The sequence below is a fragment of the Scyliorhinus torazame genome, chromosome 6, assembly GCF_047496885.1.
Source record: "Scyliorhinus torazame isolate Kashiwa2021f chromosome 6, sScyTor2.1, whole genome shotgun sequence".
Taxonomy (NCBI): domain Eukaryota; kingdom Metazoa; phylum Chordata; class Chondrichthyes; order Carcharhiniformes; family Scyliorhinidae; genus Scyliorhinus; species Scyliorhinus torazame.
In genome coordinates this window covers 311,798,635-311,820,040 of record NC_092712.1, presented here as the reverse complement: position 1 = coordinate 311,820,040, position 21,406 = coordinate 311,798,635, and the positions used below count along the sequence as shown (strand labels likewise).

The following is a 21,406-nucleotide window of genomic DNA, read 5'->3' as shown; positions in this document are numbered from 1 at the left end:
CCTGTCCATCGTTGTTCACGTGCGATTCCAGTCGATATTTCTGAAGATAGAGGCTCGGCCATCATGTTGGAGCACGGTAGTGATAGCAAACCCATCTCTCTTTTTAAAGCGTTTTCTTTGCACAATGTATTTCTCATCCAGCAAAAGGAACGGGCGATCAGCCCAGCAGTGCAAGTCGGAGGGCGTCGTTTGTTTTAAGATTGATGTTGAAGCCATGGAATTAGTTGTCATACCAGATAATTTGTTTATGAATTGTTCCTGGATACTAGAGCTGCTGTCTATAAGTGCAGACTAGGATGTGATGCAGGAACACACGGGTGCATAGCTGAAAATGCCTCTCCTTCCAACCTAACTTGCAGCAGTGTTGACCACTGTGAAGTATCTCTGTACCACATGGTCCCATATCTTACTGGAAGATATGGCGTTAATGTGCAGCTCCAAAATGAATGAAATGGACAATGAAGAAAGTAGATGGGTAATGACAATAGTTTGATGAAACCAGTTTGTAAACCCCCCCCCCCTCGCCTTGGTGCTCGAGCACAGCTGAGAACAATCATTTAGATAAGCGGCCCATATTTTCTTGTCAGATAAGGGTGATTATTTTTGATGAAGAGCAAGGCAATTGAGAATGAAACCTAGGCATTTTGCTGTGTGGATTTGTGTGTGACGAATGTTTAATGGTTGCCAGTTATTCCCACCTTGCTGGTTTGCCTCTGATGCTGTCTTCTCACACTCATTTGTGTTTTTAATTTCCCCTACAATGCTGGCACCTCCTCAAAACTCGGGCTGGCCTTTTCTTGCAGCTTGAGAATTTGTGGGATGGTTTAAGAGTACATTTGCGGGGCAGCACGGTGGCGCAGAGGGTTAGCACTGCTGTCTCTCAACGCTGAGGGCCGGGGTTCGATCCCGGCTCTGGGTCACTGTCGTGTGGAGTTTGCACATTCTCCCCGTGTTTGGGTGGGTTTCGCCCCCACAATTCAAAGATGCGCAGGGTAGGTGGATTGGCCACGCTAAATTGCCCCTTAATTGGGGAAAAATGAATTGGTACTCTAAATTTATTTTTTAAAAAGAGTGCATTTGCAAGCACCAACTGTACTGAAGATGTTAGTTTGGTTCAGCATTTCAAAAGGAATCAATCAACAAATGTATAAATTGCAGTTACTATTTGAAACACCTCACCTATTCCCATCCCTCTGTATGCCTTTTCAAATCTCTATCTCTCTCTCTCTCTCTCTCGTGTCCGCCTGACCCCTTTACCAAGTTTTAACACATAACTTATGCATCCCCTTGGGATGTTTTTTTTTTGTTAAAAACACTCCACAAATGTAATGTGCATCAATTGGCTATTTGATGTTGCAGGGTTATTTTGCCAAATCTCTTTGCTTTATTATGTTCCCTGTGCCAGTTTAATAGAACCATGCTAAAATATAGGAAGCCATTTCCCTGTGGTTTGCTATATGATGCTCTAAATACCATATTTGCGCCATATTTAAACTGATTGTGCTGACATAGTTTTACTTCTACATTTCATCCATCATTTCTACAAAGACATGCACTTAAAAATGTGATCACCACTTGGATTGATGGCATAGCACCTCAGTGCCCATCTGTACTGTTATAGTTGAACATGGGGGTGGGATTGCCCTTCTTGTTTTCCAACCCCCCCCCCTCCCCCCCCAGTCCAGTAAGTGACTAAGCCCCAACCAGCCATCTGGGGAGACATTCCCTCTGACCGGTGGGGAAATTTGAAGTCTTACTTGCATTGCTCTTTCCAGTTTCTGAAGCGGAATAGGCTGAAGCCTGAGAAACAGGCGGTCGGCTTGCCCACTGGGAGAAAGAGCGATGTCTGAAAACGAGCAGGGGCGGGTAAGGGAGCATTGAAAATTATACTGTAAACTACAACATTGAAAATATCATTGGATGTTACATTGAAATATCAGTGACTTTTGCTGATTGATGTATGTTCTGTTTGTAGTGGGTAGAAGAAAGTCCTCCTTCGCCCAATCTTACCTACATGATTTTAAGCTGTTCTATTTCTGTTTCCAGGGAATAGAGCAGTTGAAAAAGGAAGAGAGAAGATGGGCTAAAAAAACAAAATGGATGAATATGAAAGCTGTGTTCGGTCATCCATTTTCAATAGAATGGCTAAGCCCATTCGCAACTCCAGATCAAGGGAAGATAGACCCGTACCAGTATGTGGTCTGAGTCATCCTAGGCCAGCAATCCAATCCAAACTGGTTACTTAATAGCAACTACTTTTACAAGTACCAGTTGTAACTTGCTCTGTAAGTTATTTACATGATGGTGTCCTTCCTGATCCACGTGATTCTTTTTAAAAACAAAAGCATGGATGATGAAACGGTGCACTTGTTCAATTTTATTCCAACCTTCTCTGTTCCGCAGAATAATAGGACAGTAAAACTGTAAAATGCCAAACTTCCTTCTCTCCTACACTGCTTTACTGGGATATTGTATAATATAAGCAGGCTCCTAAAGACTGCAGATGTAGCGTAAACTAAAATAAAGGAAATTGAAGAAAATCAAGTGACTGAAAGTACTGTTAAGGATCAGGCATCCTTCTGAAGCTTCAGGTTTCATAATAGGGGCTGAATGAATTATCTTTCTAAGTCTTATTTTCTTGATTTGCCTTTATTGATTTATACCTTGACCTTCTGTAACAATTACTAAAGTATAAGCTGATGCCTTTATTAAAGTGGTGTCATCACAGTAATTATTGAGTGCTATGGAGTACAGCTAAGATGCTAACACTGCTTGCTTATATTTTACTGCCCACGGCCCCAGAGCTTTCAAAGACCCTGACTTCCTGTTCTTAATTTCTTCTACGTTTGCTCCCATGTGATTCTTTTACATTCTGGTTCACTTAACCCATAGTCGGAGGGTGGTGTGCCCTGGCCTTGCCCTCCCAATGTTGGGCTTCTAGGGTGATCCACGTTATACCAAAGAAGCAGAGTCGCTCCACGTTAAAAGGGAAATCACTTAGCCTTTTAAAGGACAATTAACGCAGCAAAGGTTGTAAAATTAAGATCATTAATTAAAAGTTGTAAGAAGAGCTTGCGATGCAAGGACGTACCCACCGATATTGGTACATGCTCTTCCCCCCCACTTAAAATGATTTCACATTGTGTCCTGTAAACGTACATATTTGCTGACCTGGATGAATTATATAAGGAACTTCTTATTTACATGGCCATCCATGTTTGTGAAACGCCAAACACGTCACTATTTGGACTGCCAACATGATATCATTAATGCATTTCTTTTGTGTCTTTTAAAATTACTAATTTTTATTGGGTGTTAATTTTTATACTATTGTCTGCCCTATCTCCATTTTCGTGCTCCTTGGCTATGTTAAGACAACGTAACGGAGTGCGTGACTTCATTCAGAATTTTAGCCGTTAACCATTCCTGCATCATGATAAAGACTACTTATTACTGGATGCTGTTCAGGCCTGTACGAATTTACTCTTCCGTTTACAATTTTCAACAGGTAAATTCAGTCTTCCAAACATCACAAGTAAAATGGCTCTTTGTAGATGCGCAGGAGCTTCATTAAAAGCATGACTTGTTTTTATTTTTTTAATCTTACTCTCTCTACGTCTCATTTGACCTTTGTAAAAAGACATTTTCTGTCCCCTCCACCCCTCCAAACTGTCTTTGCTTACCTCACTTAAATTGGAACGCGAGCAGATCATTCCGCCTCGAGCCTGTCCCACCATTCGGGGTAGGCCATGATAGAGATCTGTACCTCCGTATACAATTTACCCATCTCCGTTCCAACCCCCTTGTCCAACAAAAATGGGCGGCACGGCCAAGCTGGGCCCAAGGGCCCGTTTCCATGATATAAACATCTACGACTCTCAAAATGTATCGATCTCTGTCTTGAAAATTTCAATTGGCCCAACATCCGCGATGTTTGTGAAGAGTTGATGTGACTGAAACCTTTGTCTTTTTGTCACACCTGTCCACAAGAACAACTCGGACCAGCTGAGTGTCTAGTTGTATGGTTCTTGACGTTGAATCCTATGAAACCGTGTTTGCCACGCTTCTGAATGAGCCCTGCCAACCGCAATCGTTTACATGCAGCAATGTCAGCATGTTCACAGTCTGATGGTGCCTGAAATTGCTGAGGGCTTTATTCAGGACAAGCCGATCTAGATCGAACTTTCTCTTGCTCAGAGACTTCTGCTTCATTGACAGTTTGTGTCATTTATCACACCCCCAGAGTTTTTAAAATTGGGTTGAAACGTAATGCATTTAGTCAGGTTTATGGATATTATGCATGGGTAAAAATGTGATGGCTGTAACCTTGCTACTATTAAAAAAAAAAAAAAAATAGAGCTTTCCACTAGCTGGGTCTAAATGCGTTGTACAGACTTTTATTGAGCCAGGCTGATGAAGACTACCTCTTGCCCAGTGCGTGATCTGTGGTAAGTTAGTCGGTCTCGGCCAAAGTGGTCTCTGCAGCTTCCCACGATAGGGAAGAGGAAACTTATTCTGAATCCTCATCATTTTTTTTGGGGGGGGGCCCTGCAATATAGCCCCTGCCATTGTTGGATAAGTTGTGGAACTGTACCCCAGCAAATGTACACATTTTGAAGAGCTAATTTGGGGGAGGGGGGTGCTATTGTGGAAGTGTTTTTGTTTTGAAACTGATCAGGATTAAACGAGTAGCTGAGTAGATGTCATCACTATTGTCTTCGTGTATCAATGGGGTTTGGGAGAAATTCCGTCTTCTCTGTCTTAATGCAAGAAGATTTGTATGTAAGCAAAACAGATACTTTCCAGTTTTTAAATGAGAGAATTCTAGCTTTTAAAAACTCGAAAGACTCCAGATATTAGGTGTTTTAGGAGTCTTAGCAATTCTAGAAATGGGTTATGATGAGGTAAAAGTAATCTTAATGTGCAAACTGAACTTAAATGAGCGATTTGGGGTTTGTTTTTAAAAATGGAAATGTTTAAAATTGTTAAGATGTTTGTCCCCTGCAATGCTGGAATATGGAAACGGAATATTTGTGCAGCTCTTGGTAGTACGGCACTGTTTAAAATCAAGTCAAAAAAACTCATCAGAGGCTTTTAACCTTGCAGTAAAGCTGGCAATTGAATTGGCTTTGCAGAAATAATATCAAACTGGTTTAAAGTTTTGTTATATTACAGCATTGCCCCAAAAAAGTGCAGTTATATCATTATTTCTCAAAAACGTGTGTCTCCTGTATGGTGGGAGGGGAAGAAATGACATTTAACATGGGGCGTGGGAAATTTCTGTGTTTGTCTCGATGTTTGCTTCGGATGCAGTCTGAATACTGTGTGTGATTTGGGTGCTATTATTGAATAACTGAATAAAACATTTTACAAAGAATGTGTGCAAGTGTTTGGATTTAGCCGGTGTTAATTGGCTTAAATAGCTCAATGCTAACAGCCAAGCTTAACCTCACTCCTTTGCATCCTTTTTCAAATAACCACAGCTGGCTAGATTATTTATATTAATGAAGCAATGGGTAAGAGAGTGAGGAACAACAGCTTTGGGGAAACTACTATCCACTTTTTAGACTGCTGGTAAGAGACATCTTGAGATGTGTGGGGCGATTGGGGGGGAAGGAAGTACTCTCAGGTGTATCAAACTCTCAGCTGTCTCAAACTCTCAGCTGTCTCTTTGCTCAACCCTTGAGCTGCTAAATAGGTGCTACCTTCAGGGCTTTATCCGGGTCCGAGGCATCACTGGCGCAAAGCGTTATGTTGCATCCAGAGAGATTTACTTTTAAAATTTGTAATTTAAAAATAGAAATCTTACTGATATTCTATTATCCAAACCTGGTTTGGGCGGCACGGTAGCACAGTGGGTAGCACTGTTGCTTCGCCAGGGACCCAGGTTCGATTCCCGGCTTGGGTCACTCTGTGCGGAATCTGCACGATTCTCCCTGTGTCTGCGTGGGTTTCCTCCGGGTGCTCCGGTTCCCTCCCACAAGTCCCAAAAGACGTGCTTGTTAGGTGAATTGGACATTCTGAATTCTCCCTCCGTGTACCCGAACAGGCGCCGGAGTGTGGGGACTAGGGGATTTTCACAGTAACTTCATTGCAGTGTTAATGTAAGCCTACTTGTCTGGCCCTGGGTCACTGTCTGTGTGGAGTTTGCACATTCTTCCCGTGTCTGCGTGGGTTTCACCCCCACAACCCAAAAGATGTGCAGGTAAGGTGGATTGGCCACGCTAAATTGCCCCTTAATTGGAAAAAAAAAATTGGGTACTCTAAATGTTTTTAAAAGGCCTACTTGTGACACTAATAAAGATTTATTATTATTATTAACAGTTTGCCAAATCATTGACTGAAGACCGCTTTTGTGTCAGGAATTTTATATGACGAAACTCTGGTCCTTTGCATTTATGACCATTTCAATCGCATTTGCATCAAGGTTAATCTGTTCAACATAGTTCAGTTGGGTGCAGGTGAAAGAAGTACACCAGAGAACTCATTAAAAACAAAGCTATTTAGGACAGCGCAGTGGGTTAGCCCTGCTGCCTCACGGCGCTGAGGACCCAGGTTCCATCCTGGCTTTGGGTCACTGTCCATGTGGAGTTTACACATTCTCCCCGTGTATGTGTGTGTTTTAGCCCCACAACCCAAAGATGTGCAGGGTAGGTGGATTGGTCATGCTAAATTGCCCCTTAATTAGAAAAAATGAATTGGGAAATTTATTTTAAAAAGCCAAAGCTATTTCTATTCCACTAAAGGTGGAATCAACCGACCTCCAGTTGTCCACCAACTGCCTTTTCCTCAATTTATTGGGGAATCTGTTGACTGGGTGGCCAGGGTGCATCTAGTCACATTTTAGGTGCTCTGGCTAATCTTGCTAATTAGAGGTCTGACAGTCTAGTGTCGGCAATGTTAATACCTCAATAAGAAATATAAGATTAGCAGATATTTTTGTCCCCATCTTTTGTTAATTTGTCAATCGTGTTGAACACGATTTATTTATAGATGGGACTTTTGCGAGCTTGGGAGCATTGGAGGAAAAGTATAAGTTGCCCCGGGGAAATTTCTTGAGATATATGCAGGTGAGGGCATTTACTAGACAACAGGTGAGGGAATTTCCGTTGCTCCCGACACAGGGGATACAGGACAGGGTGCTTTCAGGGGTGTGGGTCGGAGAGGGCAAGGTGTCAGAGATTTACCGAGAGATGAGGGAAGAGGGGGAGGAGTTGGTGGGCGAACTAAAAGGAAAGTGGGAAGAAGAACTAGGGGAGGAGATAGAGGAGGGTATGTGGGCTGATGCCCTAAGCAGGGTAAATTCCTCTTCCTCATGCGCCAGGCTTAGCCTGATTCAATTTAAGGTGCTACATAGAGCACACATAACGGGAGCAAGATTGAGCAGGTTCTTTGGAGTGGAGGACAAATGTGGGAGGTGTGGCGGGAGCCCGGCAAACCACGCACATATGTTTTGGGCATGCCCGGCACTGGAAGGGTATTGGAAGGGAGTGACGGGAGTGATTTCGCAGGTGGTGAAGGCCCGGGTCAAACCAGGCTGGGGGTTAGCTCTATTTGGAGTTGCGGAAGAGGCCGACGTTGTGGCCTTTGCGTCCCTAGTAGCCCGGCGCAGGATCCTACTCATGTGGAAGGAGGCGAAACCCCCCCGGACTGGAGGCCTGGGTAAATGATATGGCGGGGTTCATTAAACTGGAGCAGATAAAGTTTGCCCTGAGAGGATCGGCTCAAGGGTTCACCAGGCGGTGGCAGCCATTTCTCGACTACCTAGGGGAACGTTAGAGGGAAGACAGATGACCAGCAGCAGCAACCCAGGGGGAGGGGGGGGGTTTAGTTTAGGTCAAAGATAAAGGGGTTTTGTTACTTGTGTATTGTTTAAAATTTCTGTATTATTGTTGCGTTTGCTTTGTAAGAGGGGAAGAATTGTTGTTTGGGAAAAAAATTTCAATAAAACATTTATAAAAAAAAAATCATGTTGAACACGAGCGATTGGCAATCCCACTACCTGCATGTAGCCAGCCTGATAGGTGAAGCATTGAATTGAAGTTCAGGTGTCTTTGTTTTCAGCACTCCATCTGTCACCAGTGTACTTTGTGTATTTCTATAACCTCCCTTTGGCCATAGGGTGCGTTGGTAAACAAAGCACCATTATGTTACTTTGTCCAAAAACAGCAGAACTTTGTCTGGTTTTATACGATGCACATTAAGCCTTGTCTCTTCAAGGTTGCTCTGCTCCGTACTTTTCCCACTCCTGTAGCCGTGGTAACCTTGCTCAGGCCTATTCAACTTGGATGCTCCTTACTCATGCGATGTATCTCTTAACTACCGATCTATCGTCTATTGGAATGCAATTTATTCTACACTAGCTAATCTTAACTTGCTCTGGCGGTTTTGCAGTCGTGTGGTTGACACCGGCTGTGTCTAGGTCTGTATCGGTTTACACAATGCTTTGTCGGTGTCAAGGTGGCTGCAGCTTAGGTTATTTTCGACCAACGACTGCCTCATAAACCCGAAGCACTAAACGTGAGGATTTTTGTAGAGGGCCAATGTCCTCATGATAAATGCCCACAGCACAGTGCCTTGTTCCTTTGGGAAGGGCAGGTTGAATGGTAATTTAGAATAGGAATGCTGGCAATCGGAGCTCCTACCAGCAGTGTTTGTCACGTCTGCCAGCCTGGCCTGGCCACGAGCAAGCTGATGTCTTTTGCGACAGTTTGCCCTCATCTATGCTGCCTGCTTGGATCAACATCTACAACAGGTTGATAAATTTGCTTCTCCGGTTGCGATACAAGTTCGTTTGCAAGAATACTGGCACAATTCCTGAACCACTTGCAATCAAAATCACATGAACGTTTTGATGCTGTCTGTTATCACTTTGCATTAGGGTGGTTTGTCTCAGCTCTGTGGGTTTATAATAACTAAGCACCAGGGCATTAAATTTGGTGAGGTATGGAGTAAATCTAGCCTCTTGGTGCCCTTTAAATATCCCTTGTATTCCTGGCTTAGTGACTGTCAAATCCAGCTATATTTTAAATTCCTGACCTCTATTCCGAGACCACTGCTGAAAGAGTGGACAGGTGAGCACGTGATGATTATGTTTGGCCATGCTGCCCCTCTTGTTGACTATCCACCAAAACTCGCGCTTGGTGGCAGCACAAAGCTGGCTGAGATTTTGGAAATCTCTCTCTCCCTCTTTTCTCCACTTTTTTTTAAAGTGCTCACTATGATCAGATGAGGAGGAATTGAATGGCTCCCCACTTCTCTTTCTCTCTTTCCCCCCCCCCCCCCCCCCTCCCTTGTTTAACCACAAAGGGGTGTTTCTAAATGATATGTTTGCTAATCCACTAAGTTTAACTGTTTGTGCTGTGACTGTAATAAAGACCAGTTTCCTTGTTAGATTAAAAAAGGATAGTATTTATTGTACTTAAACGAGTCTAAGAAAAGAATAACTTTCACAGGCACATGCATTTAGGTTTGCACACAAGAAATAGCAAAATAGGAGGGTAGATCAAGTGATTCAAGTCCAATAAAGATTGCAGTTATATAGACCTTGCAGACTGATGACTTGGTTGGATCTGACCTTGGTGGCCCCTCAGGATTTGAAGTTGAGGCAACTTAAAGATATCGGTGTTCGATATATCTTCCGGGGACAGCAACTGCTGGGATAATTTATTTTAAAGCAACAAAATCTCTCCTTGCCACGTGTGGACAGTCAAACAACAGATGAGGCTCAATCCTGCAAGTTGGACGGCGAGAGGAGGGGGCTCACACAGACCTTGACAATTTATCTTTTCTGATTCTGTCTGATCTTGGAGCAAGCAGTTTCCGAAAACGCAAGCGGTGGTTAACTGACTTGTCACACGATTCTCCCTCATCAACTGACTTGTGATCCGAATATGGTCGTGGCTAGTGGATTCAAAATTTCAACTTGATTATGTTACAGCTGAGTGAATCCTTCCCTCAACCAGAGCCCTTGCCTGTCATGATTACGTCTAATGCGTATTCCCCACAGGGTTGCGTCTGGGTAGCCTGTGAATTGTTGGGGAGATGTGGTTCATTTACACTTCAGGGTAAATGTCTGTGATATGGTTTTCTTAAATAGGCTGACTCCATTTAATGGCTTTGGAAGTGTCATATACAGTGATGCAAATATAAAGCCATCTTAAAACTGAGTTTCAAATCACTGAAATATTGCTTCGATCTTTTTAAAATCCAAAAAGGAGCTTCATCCAGGAAATAAATTTGTCATTTTCAATATAAAGCATAGCTTCACAGGTGATGTGGGTAAATATTGGTCAGGACACCAGGACAAACTCTCCCGCTCTCCTTCGCAGAAGTGCTATTGGGATCCTACACATCCACCTGAGGGCAGGTGAGGCCTAGTGTTTAATCTTTCATTCGAAGGTCGTCTCCTCCAACAGTACGGCAATCCCTCTGTGTCGCAATGTAGAGCCACAGGATCTCCTTAGCGTGATTTGCACCACCCACAGATCCACATTTCTTTCCATCTTGTGCCTTTTCTGATGTTTGAAACTTTTGCAGTGCATGTGAAACATCTTAGACATCCTCCCTGTGCAAACATTTCAGATGTCAACATTCCTCCTTGACAAATCCATCTCTTTCATTACCTGCTCCAAAATAGCACTGTCTTTCACAATGGAGCTTCAGGGCAAGTTGTGAGAAGCAAAACCTCCAGGCCATTTCACTGCGGTAGAATCTTGCAAACAAAAATCAAGATGTAGAGGTCGCTTCTAACACATCGTTTCATTCTCACCACGATGCTAAATTGTTTTCAACTCAAACTGTGCCTGGATTTCTTAAAAGCCGAATCCATGTCTGTTTTCCTCTATTCCTGCTGTCCGTAGAAAACAGATGATCACAGCAGGATTATCTGCTAAATATTTCTCTGCAACCTACTGCCGTGTGCAGATCCCCGACAGGTAGGTTGACGTTGAGAGCTTCTGAAAATCGTTTGCCTTCCTGCTGTGTTCGCTGCTATTCCAGTTATTGAGTGATGTTGGACTTCTCATCAGGCGTTATAAATGTCACAGCGAGATGGTTGTTGGATACTGACCTGAACATAATGATGCAAGAGCAGTTTCTCGCAGATGGTTTTGCAACTTGCGTAGGCGTCATTTTGTAACTGGCAGTAAGGTTAAAATAAGTATTTGATTTTTCAACACCGTTTTCCAATCGGGAAAGTACTAGGCAGCTGTGGAAATGAAATGAAATGAAAATCGCTTATTGTCACCAGTAGGCTTCAAATGAAGTTGCCGTGAAAAGCCCCTAGTCGCCACATTCCGGCGCCTGTTCGGGGAGGCTGGTACGGGAATTGAACCGTGCTGCTGGCCTGCCTTGGTCTGCTTCCAAAGCCAGCGATTAGAACCTGTAACTCGGGGAAGTCTTTTCATGTGTCAGTCTGTTTGATGACTAATAGCAACAGGAATGAAAGTTGCAGAACGCTCATTTGTATTGTGGCGGGTCAATTGATGGACAGCTATGTTAGCCGGCAGCACTCTCTGGATTTTCCTCCGCTATCTCGCCCTAATTGAGCCAGGATAGTGGCGGAAACAGCAGGCGAAATGTGTTGAGGCTCCTATGTGTAACTTGACCAAATTTCCTGGCAATGAAAAGATAGATGGGAAAGTTGAGGATGATCGAGAGGTTACAAAGCGATACGGTCCAGGATTGGGCAAGAAGGAAGCAGGTGGAGTACAAGTCGGGGAAGCGTCAAATTACCCACTTTGGCCGAAAGAATGGATAAAGCAGTTTTTTTTAAATGCAGGGGATGAGTAAATGTTGGTATTCAAAGGGTTCTTTGTGTCCTTTCCTTGTAAACATCACAGTATGCAGTTGGGTTGGGTGGCATGGTGGCGCAGTGGTTAGCACTGCTGCCTCACAGTGCTGAGGACCCGGGGTCGATCCCGGCCCCGGGTCACTGTCCGTGTGGAGTTTACACATTCTCCCCGTGTCTGCGTGTGTCTCACCCCCACAAACCCCATTGACCAGCTGGCGAAATGGAGAATCCCGACGGCGTGCTGAACCGGAAATCTGGTGCGGCGGGACAGGGAACCCCGCCCTTCGTTTCTCGTTCACTGATTACATCTCCCTCCCCAGCCACTCACTCGAGACTGAAGCAGACAGTGCAAATGCTTCGTGGCCACTTTAACCCTTTACTGAGCTTCTAACGCCACATTCTTTATCCATCACCAAAAATCACTTATTTCCATCCACTTTGATCAGCTATGGATTTGATCATTTCCGTGTCCTCAATTCTGCCCTCTCATTTTCCCCACTCCACAACTCCCAATTTATCCAAAGTGTGGCCACTCTTTTCTACAGCCTGCTCCATCTGACCTTATAATCCCCAATCCCACCCCGTAAGGCTGACCAGTGCCTTCAGCTGTCTGGATCCAATGGTCCGGAATCTTCGCTGCTTTAATCGCCCCTTTGATCCTCACTTTCCACCGATTCTGATTCTTTATCTCTCGCTCCAAGGCTTCCCTGTTTGTTTTCACTTGTGATACTCTGTGCGTATATACAAGTTATTGTGCTAGCCAGCTACGCATAGTGAGAGGCTGCAGAAGTTGGTCATTTTACTCTGGAGGGAGCTGACCAAATAGAAATATTCAGGATCCTGAAGGACAGAGGCAAGATAATCATAAAAATGCTTAGCGTCCCAGATTCTGCAAACTTTAATGAGCGCGATGGTCTCAGCAGTAACTTACACCTTAGAGGGCAATGGGAAATGACATCAGTAGATAAATCTATCGATTTTAAAAGCACACCATAGCTTTTTGCTGTCGCTGTCCTTGTAACATCTGATTATTTTTTGAGAGCAAGGTGCGGTTAATATTTATTTAGAGTGTAGTGTGTGTATGCAATGAACTGAAAAAGAAAGACTTGCATTTATATAGCACCCTTTCTGACCACAGGATATCCCAAAGCATTTTTGAAGTGTAGTCATTGTTGCAATGTTGGAATTTCAGCTGCTAATCTCCACACAGCAAGCTCTCCCAAATGGCAACATTAATATGTCCAGATAATCTCCTTTAGTGATATCGATTAAGGGATAAATATTGGCCAGGTCTCTGGGGATAATTTTGCTGCTCTTTTTCACAACAGTGACCGTGGGATCTTTCACATCGACCTGAGAGGGCAGACAGGGTCTGGGTTTAATGTCTCATTCAAAATACAGTGCAGCACTCCCTCAGCGTAGCACTAGAGTGCCAGCCGAGAGTTTGTGCTTAAATTCAGGATAGGAATTGAACCCACAACCATTTGACTCCGAGGCGAGTGTGCTATCCAATGAGCCACAGGTGTTGGAAGCCGATGTGCATCAGTAAATGGAAGAGAGCTGGATAATTACCTGGTGAAAAATTGATCAGATGTGTATTGGAGGTGCCATGGACTATGAGACACTCACGCCAACTAGATTAGTGAAAACTATTTCAGCCTGCTTCCTGCATGGGAGGATGGGGCCCAGCAGGGCAGCTGATGGGATTGTGTCAATCTTAGTGACCAAGAGGTCTATGAGTTCCTCACCCTTTCTTGTTGGAGGTGAGGATGGAGGAGACAAGAGTGGGACAGTGGTTAGCACTGCTGCCCCACAGCGCCAGGGATCCAGGTTCGATTCCAGCCTCTGTTGACTGTGTGGAGTTTGCACATTCTCCCCGTGACTGCATGGGTTTGCTTGGGTGCTCCGGTTTCTTCCTGCAGTCCAAATATGTGCGGGTTAGGCGGAGTGTCCATGATAACATTTCTCCCTTAGTGTCCAGGGATGTGCAAGTTAGGTGGGGTTAGGGTATTATGGGGATAGGGCAGGGGAGTTGGGTACATTGTTCTTTCAGAGGGTTGGTACGGACTGGATGGGCCTCCTGCACTTTAGGGATTCCATTGTTCTACGGACTGTGTGTGAGAGGGCCCTAAGTAGATGGTTTACAGCAGAGAAAAGAAGCTGGGTGTTTTCTTTGCATCCGAGGACGATCCTGGACTAGTGGGCTGTTTGGGGCAGAGAAGAGGAGGACCCAATAGTGTTTCAAATGGATCAACCAATGGATTGCTAAAGTGGTTGTTCACCATATTCTTTCAAGTTTGCACCCCTTGGACTTAAGGGAGCGGAGAAAAGAGACACAATTTTAATCATTTATGTTCGAGGAAGTAATTCAATGGAAATCTTAGCCTTGCACTCACTGCCCAATTTGCTGAAGGTGTCCTTGGCCCACTTGCCATTTACAGTGGGCCCATTCCTATTGAAAGAGATGACATTTATTGTTCTAAAATTCCTCAGGTTAAGGGTAAATTTGGTACAGGTGTTCAAAAGTGCTCTTACCAGGTAGATGTGAGAACCTGCAGCTCTACCAGGAGATTTGAAGCTAATTGGCAAAAGGTGTAGAGGGGAGATGAGGATTTTTTTGTTTCACGTGGTGAGCTTCAACAGTAACTGCCAAAGAGGAATTGGATGTACCTGTTTAATAAGGAGAAATCTGCAGAGCCACGCAACAGCAGCAGGGGAGTGAGACTTGCACAGCTCTTTCAAAAGAGATGGATTCAGCACAATGGGCTGAATGGCCTCCAGTGTGATTTTAGGTGAGGTGACGGAATCGTTGAGGTAACTGAAGCAGCAGAGTAGTGGTGGGCAGCCTGTATCCGGGGTCCACATGCGGCCCACCAGACATTTTGTTGACCGTTGCCCACGTGCAGGGGCGCCACATTTCGCTGCTTTCCATCTGCGGAGATTTTCTTCAGACCAGTATGACTGAAGTGATCTGCGCGTAAAGCGAGGGCGGGTGAGGTGAGTGCTGATTGCTCACAACATTGACTATGCGAGAGCCATGCTCATCTCACTCTGCGTCCAATCAAGCATAAATATTTTTGTTTTTACCATTTGAAGTTGACAGTTCTATTAATATGTAAATAATTCTGCATTTTGTATCACTTGATGGAAATATTTGGCGTGTATTAAATGTATTTAATCTTATTCATGGGGGTCATGGTTAATGAACAAGCCCTAATTTCAACCTTGCGGCCCACTGCGATGAAGGAGGACCACTCCTGCGGCCCCCTCACCAGCCTAAGTTGTCCATCACTGGAGCAGAGAGTGAAGGAAAGCACTTTAGGTGAGCAGTTGGCCGTGCTGATAAAGAATAGGAAACATTGGACCAGTCTTATGGATTTATTGCTCATTTTCACTGATCTTTAATGCTGATGCATAATCTAACCATCCCTTTGATAGTGTCAGCCCAGCTGAATAAAAACTGTTGTCTCTGTTTCTCACCTAGTCCTTGTTTTCCCCTCTTTAACTAACTCTGACTTTTTTTTTCTTGTCTTCTAACAATGCAGCCTTTCACGGGAATAGCGATGGTATCTGCACAAAACCTTTATGATATTTGACCTTTAATGAGCCAGGTATATGTCCTACATATGTGAAATGTCCATCTGAATCATTTAATTGCATGTTCCTTGTCCTCTGGAGTTGGGTTGTTCTTGACGTAATAATCGCAGAGGGAACTGGGGCTTTCTGACAGTTTTTAAGGACCCGACGTCCTTGCTGCAAAACGTGGAGGTGTGTCCACATCTCGGATGTTTGCCGGAAGGAACCATTATTCAGTAGGCTGGAGAAGTGCGTCAATGAGAATTAACCTCTTGCTAAGTGTGTAGTCCAGTGTTCCAATCCAATTTTACAGAAATCCCAAACCAGGAGGAATGTGCCGTGGTAACTTGTTTATTCTGTTTTTTCAGTTTTGAGGTGGGTATGAAGTGGATCTATGAAGTATTGTAAGAGGATACCAATGCTTCAGATTCAAGACTTTAAGGAAATTGAGTGACAGGGAAACAGCCAGTGAGTAGGATGAGCCAGCATGAACTGATGGACCAAATGCCCTCCTTGCGTGCTGTGACCATTCTATGATTCTACAAATTGAAAGTAGCACTTTCCTCTCACTTAAGCCTTTCACTACGGATTCTCAGGCATTAAAACATTACTGCCAATAGTTAGGATTGGTAAATCTAAAGAAATCACTCCCTTTAAGAACTGGGTACGATTCTCCCCTCCTGCGTTGCGCCCGGCACACCTCCCTTTATTCCTGGAGAATAGCGGGAGAGTCCCCTAAACTGGTCTTTAAACTCATTAATGTATGTTCAGCCCATTCAAAACCAGAGTCTGCCGCCTCCCGGGAACCCCCCCCCCCCGCCCCCCCCCCCGGCCGCCAGGGGGCAGGGGTGGGCCTGGAGACCATTAGGGCACCAGGATAGTTGGGGACAAGGCAGGGCAGGGCCAGACCTGGCAGTGCCAGGGTGCGCGGGGTCACTGCCATGGGGTTGGGCTGAGAGGGGTCATGGCTATGAATGGGGGGGGGACACGGGGGAGACACGGAGTTCTGAAGAGGAGGGGATAATTGAGGGGGGGTGGCCTGAAGGAGAGACAGGGAGTTCTGAAGGATGCATGTAGGGCGCCTTAAAGGGGGCCCTGGAGACCTCACTTGGGTGGGGAGGGGTTGGGATGTCCCGATGTAGGCGACAATGTATGGGGTGGGGAAGTCACCCTCATGTCTGTATGGTGGGTTTACCTGGTTCGTTTAGTAATGGAGGGCGGAGGTTGCCTCTGTGGGGTCAAGGGTTGGGGGTGTTTTCCATGTTTGTGGGGAGTCGAGATGTCTGTTGCTGTGGGGGAGAGGAAGGAGGATCTTCAACTTTGAGATCGGGGTGCCCTGTTTCTCTTGAGAACCAGGTCATGCTAGCACCTGAGTGGGGACCAAGTGTGGGATGATTCAGTGAGGAGCTCCCCAAGCTCCAAATGCGTGGGTGGATTGCGATGGGAAGATCCGGCGGGATTCTCACTGGTTTTCCTGCCTGAAATAACACCGCGTCGTTTTTTGGGAGGACCGCCCCTATTATAATAATATGTGCAAATAGGTTTATTTTTCAATATAAAACTGACCGATTTTAGCAGATTAAATGGAATGATTAATTTAAAGCTAGTTGGCCTGAGATTGAGTGCATCAGTTTATCGTGGGGGCCCACAGCTGTTGATATTCTTAATGCAGTGAAATATTTACTCCAGCATAGAGACGCGTCGATAAGGGACAGAGAAAGAAGGGCTTGGCTTTCTCTTGTCTGTCAGTGAAAGTAGAATAAAACTCCTCTGAAAAGCTCAAGGATATTCCCATGGACATGTTTGAAACCTTCCACCACAAAGATCGTAGACACATTTCAAAATTTCCAAAGGTTCTTCAGATGAAGAAAATCCTTTTGTGGTGGGTTCCCGTTTATAATCTAATGAAGGAATTTTGTCATAATTAATAGTCGCTTGGTGGTATTGTTGAGAAAAGAGGAACACCCTCATTGTGACAGATGCAAGAATATCAAATTTCAAAGGGAGCAATGACTTACACTCATAGAATCCCTACAATGACGAAGAAGGCCATTCGGCCCATCGAGTCTGCACCGACCATCTGAAGGAGCACCCTACCGAGGCCCACTCCCTCACCCTTTAACCTAACCTAACCTGCATATCTTTGGACACTAAGGGGCAATTTACCATGGCCAATCCAATTAACCTGCACATCTTTGGAATGTGGGAGGAAACCGGAACACCCAGAGGAAACCCAAACAGACAAGGGGAGAATGTGCAAACTTCACATAGACTGTCACCCAAGGCTGGAATCGAACAATCTTCCCTGATGCTGTGAGGCAGCCGTGCTAACCACTGTGCTGCCATGCCGCTCCTCACTGCGTGCAGTCTTATCCGTATGCTTTTCTCGTGCGGTATAAATTGTTGCTTCCTTTGAAATTTGGCATTCTTGCATCTGCCCTAATGAGTCATGATTTATCTTCTGGTGGTTATTATTGACATTTGAACTGATTTCACTGCAGCCGTTACATTGTGTTGCCATAATTGTTTCTAGGGCATTGAGCGTCTCAAAAATACAACGCCCACCTGGGAGAAGAAACTGGGATGGGAAGGAATGAAGGCGGCGTTTGATGGGAACTTCTCCTTGAGCTGGTTCAACCCATTCTCTGGTCTGCAATGCAAGAAGATGGACCAGGGAGTTAACACAAATGACTTCGAAATGATAAAGGAAGATGTCACAGAAGCATTGACTGAGCAGCAATACTGAGGTGCTATTTAAATGCCGCACTTGCTCTCGAACAGGGTGAAAGGCTTTGTCAATTTGCTGAACATATTTTTAAAATCAAAATCACTCACGGGACCAGTGACAGATTCCAACGGAGTGACGTGTGTAGATGCAGCTAATAAGAAATGCTTCCGTATGTCTGGGCATCATTATTGAGTACTATTCAGTGTTGATAAAATGTCTAACGTTCTCGAGCAAAACAAATATACTTGGGGGGGCGTTTGACAAATAACATTGGAAGCTATTGGCTTGTAAAATGTTTCTGTATTATTTGTGTGGAGTTTTGTAAAAAATATAATTTGAACCTGCGTTCTCTCCTCCTGTGGGCAGCAAGTTTGGATCGGACAGACGGGCGAATGTGCTCCGTGATCTCCAGTGTCACTGGGCTCATGGGTGCAGCCACTTTTGTTGAACTATTGAGGGCATGGTGCCTAAACTCTATCGAGCGCTGCAGTCGAGTGCCCAGCTAGTTAGTTGGTCCTCGTTGCTTGCAAAACTTTAATCACTTCTTCTTTAGCAGCGTTCATTCCCAGTAGCGAATGGATTTGGACCAATGTGCTCTGCGAGACTTTGCACTTTCCCTTCATCAAATGTGCACCGAGCACCATGATGGTGAACCCTAAAAAGTGGCTTTACCAAAACAATCCCCACGGAGACCATTTTAAACAGAAGTTCAAACTACCAGTTATTAGCTGAAAGGATGACGCATCAAGATTTCCATGTTTAAAGGAACTTTTACTGCATCAATGACGAAAGGCACAACACCTATCAATTAAACCGTATTTTCTTTTTGTAGGCAACTTGTGCTTTAAACAATTGAGCAAGATTTGCCCCTTTCGACAACTGAAAGTCCCAATTTTGTTACATTACTCCATGTCTTAAGTTGACATTCATTTCTTCTGGAACCAATCCAAAGTATTTCATGCTTCTAACGGTATAATAAAGTGGACCTTATGCAGCTGTATGTTTTGTGTAACCCAAATGTATGTCTGCACATTGTATAAATTAAACAACATCCTTTGTTTTTAAAGAAGTGTTAGCCACAACGCATTTGTTCAGGCGAGTATTCAAGAATGAGCCTTTTGCAGGTTGCTGCTCGCATTGACGAGGTTGCTGAGGTTCATCTTTTCAAACCTTGTTATTGTCTGTTACCAGAAAACAACTAACTTGATTCTCACCACATTTTATATTCACACCTGGAGGAATTGAGGGGCGGTACAGTGGTTAGCACTGCTGCCTCACAGCGTCAAGGATCCGGGTTCAATTCCGGCCTTGGGTGACTGTGTGGAGTTTGCACGTTCTCCCCGTGTCTGCGTGGGTTTCCTCCAGGTGCTCCGGTTTCCGCCCGCAAAGATGTGCAGGTAAGGTGGGGGCCATGCTGAATTGCCCCATCGTGTCCAAAGGTTAGGGGGGGGTTATGGGGTTACAGGGATAAGGCAGGGGAGTGGGCCTAGGTGGGATGCTCTATAGGAGGGGCGGTGTAGGCTTGATGGGCTGAATGGCCTCCTTCTGCACTGTAGGGATTCTATGAGAAAGCCTCAGTAATTAATCAGCTAAACGTTTTCAGTTCAGCCCTGGTCAGATCACATCTGCAGTACTGTGCCCATAAGACATAGGAGCGGAAGTAAGGCCATTCGGCCCGTCGAGTCCACTCCGCCATTCAATCATGGCTGATTTCAACTCCATTTACCCACTCTCTCTCCATAGCCCTTAATTCCTCGAGAAATCAAGAATTTATCAACTTCTGTCTTAAAGACACTCAACGTCCCGGCCTCCACCGCCCTCTGTGGCAATGAATTCCACAGACCCACCACTCTCTGGCTGAAGAAATTTCTCCTCATCTCTGTTCTAAAGTGACTCCCTTTTATTCTAAGGCTGTGCCCCTGGGTCCTAGTCTCCCCTGCTAATGGAAACAACTTCCCTACATCCACCCTATCTAAGCCATTCATTATCTTGTAAGTTTCTATTAGATCTCCCCTCAACCTCCTAAACTCCAATGAATATAATCCCAGGATCCTCAGACGTTCATCGTATGTTAGGCCGACCATTCCTGGGATCATCCGTGTGAATCGCCGCTGGACCCGCTCCAGTGCCAGTAGGTCCTTCCTGAGGTGTGGGGCCCAAAATTGCTCACAGTATTCTAAATGGGGCCTAACTAATGGCCGCGAGGTTTGCTAGTGTCACACGGGAGGGTTTAAACTAGTATGGCAGGGGGGTGGGCACGGGAGCAATAGGTCAGAAGGTGAGAGCATTGAGGGAGAACTAGGGAATAGGGACAGTGTGGCTCTGAGGCAGAGCAGACGGGGAGAAGTTGCTGAACACAGCGGGTCTGGTGGCCTGAAGTGCATATGTTTTAATGCAAGGAGCATTACGGGTAAGGCAGATGAACTTAGAGCTTGGATTACTACTTGGAACTATGATGTTGTTGCCATTTCAGAGACCTGGTTGAGGGAAGGGCAGGATTGGCAGCTAAACGTTCCAGGATTTAGATGTTTCAGGCTGGATAGAGGGGGATGTAAAAGGGGAGGCGGAGTTGCGCTACTTGTTCGGGAGAATATCACAGCTATACTGCGAGAGGACACCTCAGAGGGCAGTGAGGCTATATGGGTAGAGATCAGGAATAAGAAGGGTGCAGTCACAATGTTGGGGGTATACTACAGGCCTCCCAACAGCCAGCGGGAGATAGAGGAGCAGATAGGTAGACAGATTTTGGAAAAGAGTAAAAACAACAGGGTTGTGGTGATGGGAGACTTCAACTTCCCCAATATTGACTGGGACTCACTTAGTGCCAGGGGCTTAGACGGGGCGGAGTTTGTAAGGAGCATCCAGGAGGGCTTCTTAAAACAATATGTAAACAGTCCAACTAGGGAAGGGGCGGTACTGGACCTGGTATTGGGGAATGAGCCCGGCCAGGTGGTAGATGTTTCAGTAGGGGAGCATTTCGGTAACAGTGACCACAATTCAGTAAGTTTTAAAGTACTGGTGGACAAGGATAAGAGAGGTCCGAGGATGAATGTGCTAAATTGGGGGAAGGCTAATTATAACAATATTAGGCGGGAACTGAAGAACATAGATTGGGGGCGGATGTTTGAGGGCAAATCAACATCTGACATGTGGGAGGCTTTCAAGTGTCAGTTGAAAGGAATACAGGACAGGCATGTTCCTGTGAGGAAGAAAGATAAATACGGCAATTTTCGGGAACCTTGGATGACGAGTGATATTGTAGGCCTCGTCAAAAAGAAAAAGGAGGCATTTGTCAGGGCTAAAAGGCT

The 21,406-nt window shown here is 45.0% G+C and overlaps 1 protein-coding gene across 4 annotated transcripts in view; it reads left to right on the top strand.

Moving 5' to 3' along the window:
- The window catches only part of LOC140425594 (palmitoyltransferase ZDHHC3), a 45,777-nt gene extending 26,610 nt beyond the window's left edge, over positions 1 to 19,167 (top strand). For 2 of the 4 annotated variants that reach the window (XM_072510071.1, XM_072510072.1), the window contains exon 7: positions 17,904 to 19,167. In XM_072510071.1, the coding sequence (XP_072366172.1) occupies positions 17,904 to 18,116 (213 nt within the window). In that variant the 3' untranslated portion in view covers positions 18,117 to 19,167. Of the gene's footprint in view, positions 1 to 2,046; positions 5,378 to 15,339; positions 15,406 to 17,903 lie in introns of those variants that run through there. The other 2 variants (XM_072510074.1, XM_072510073.1) reach the window with 2 other exon arrangements.
- Positions 19,168 to 21,406: the final 2,239 nt, after the last annotated feature.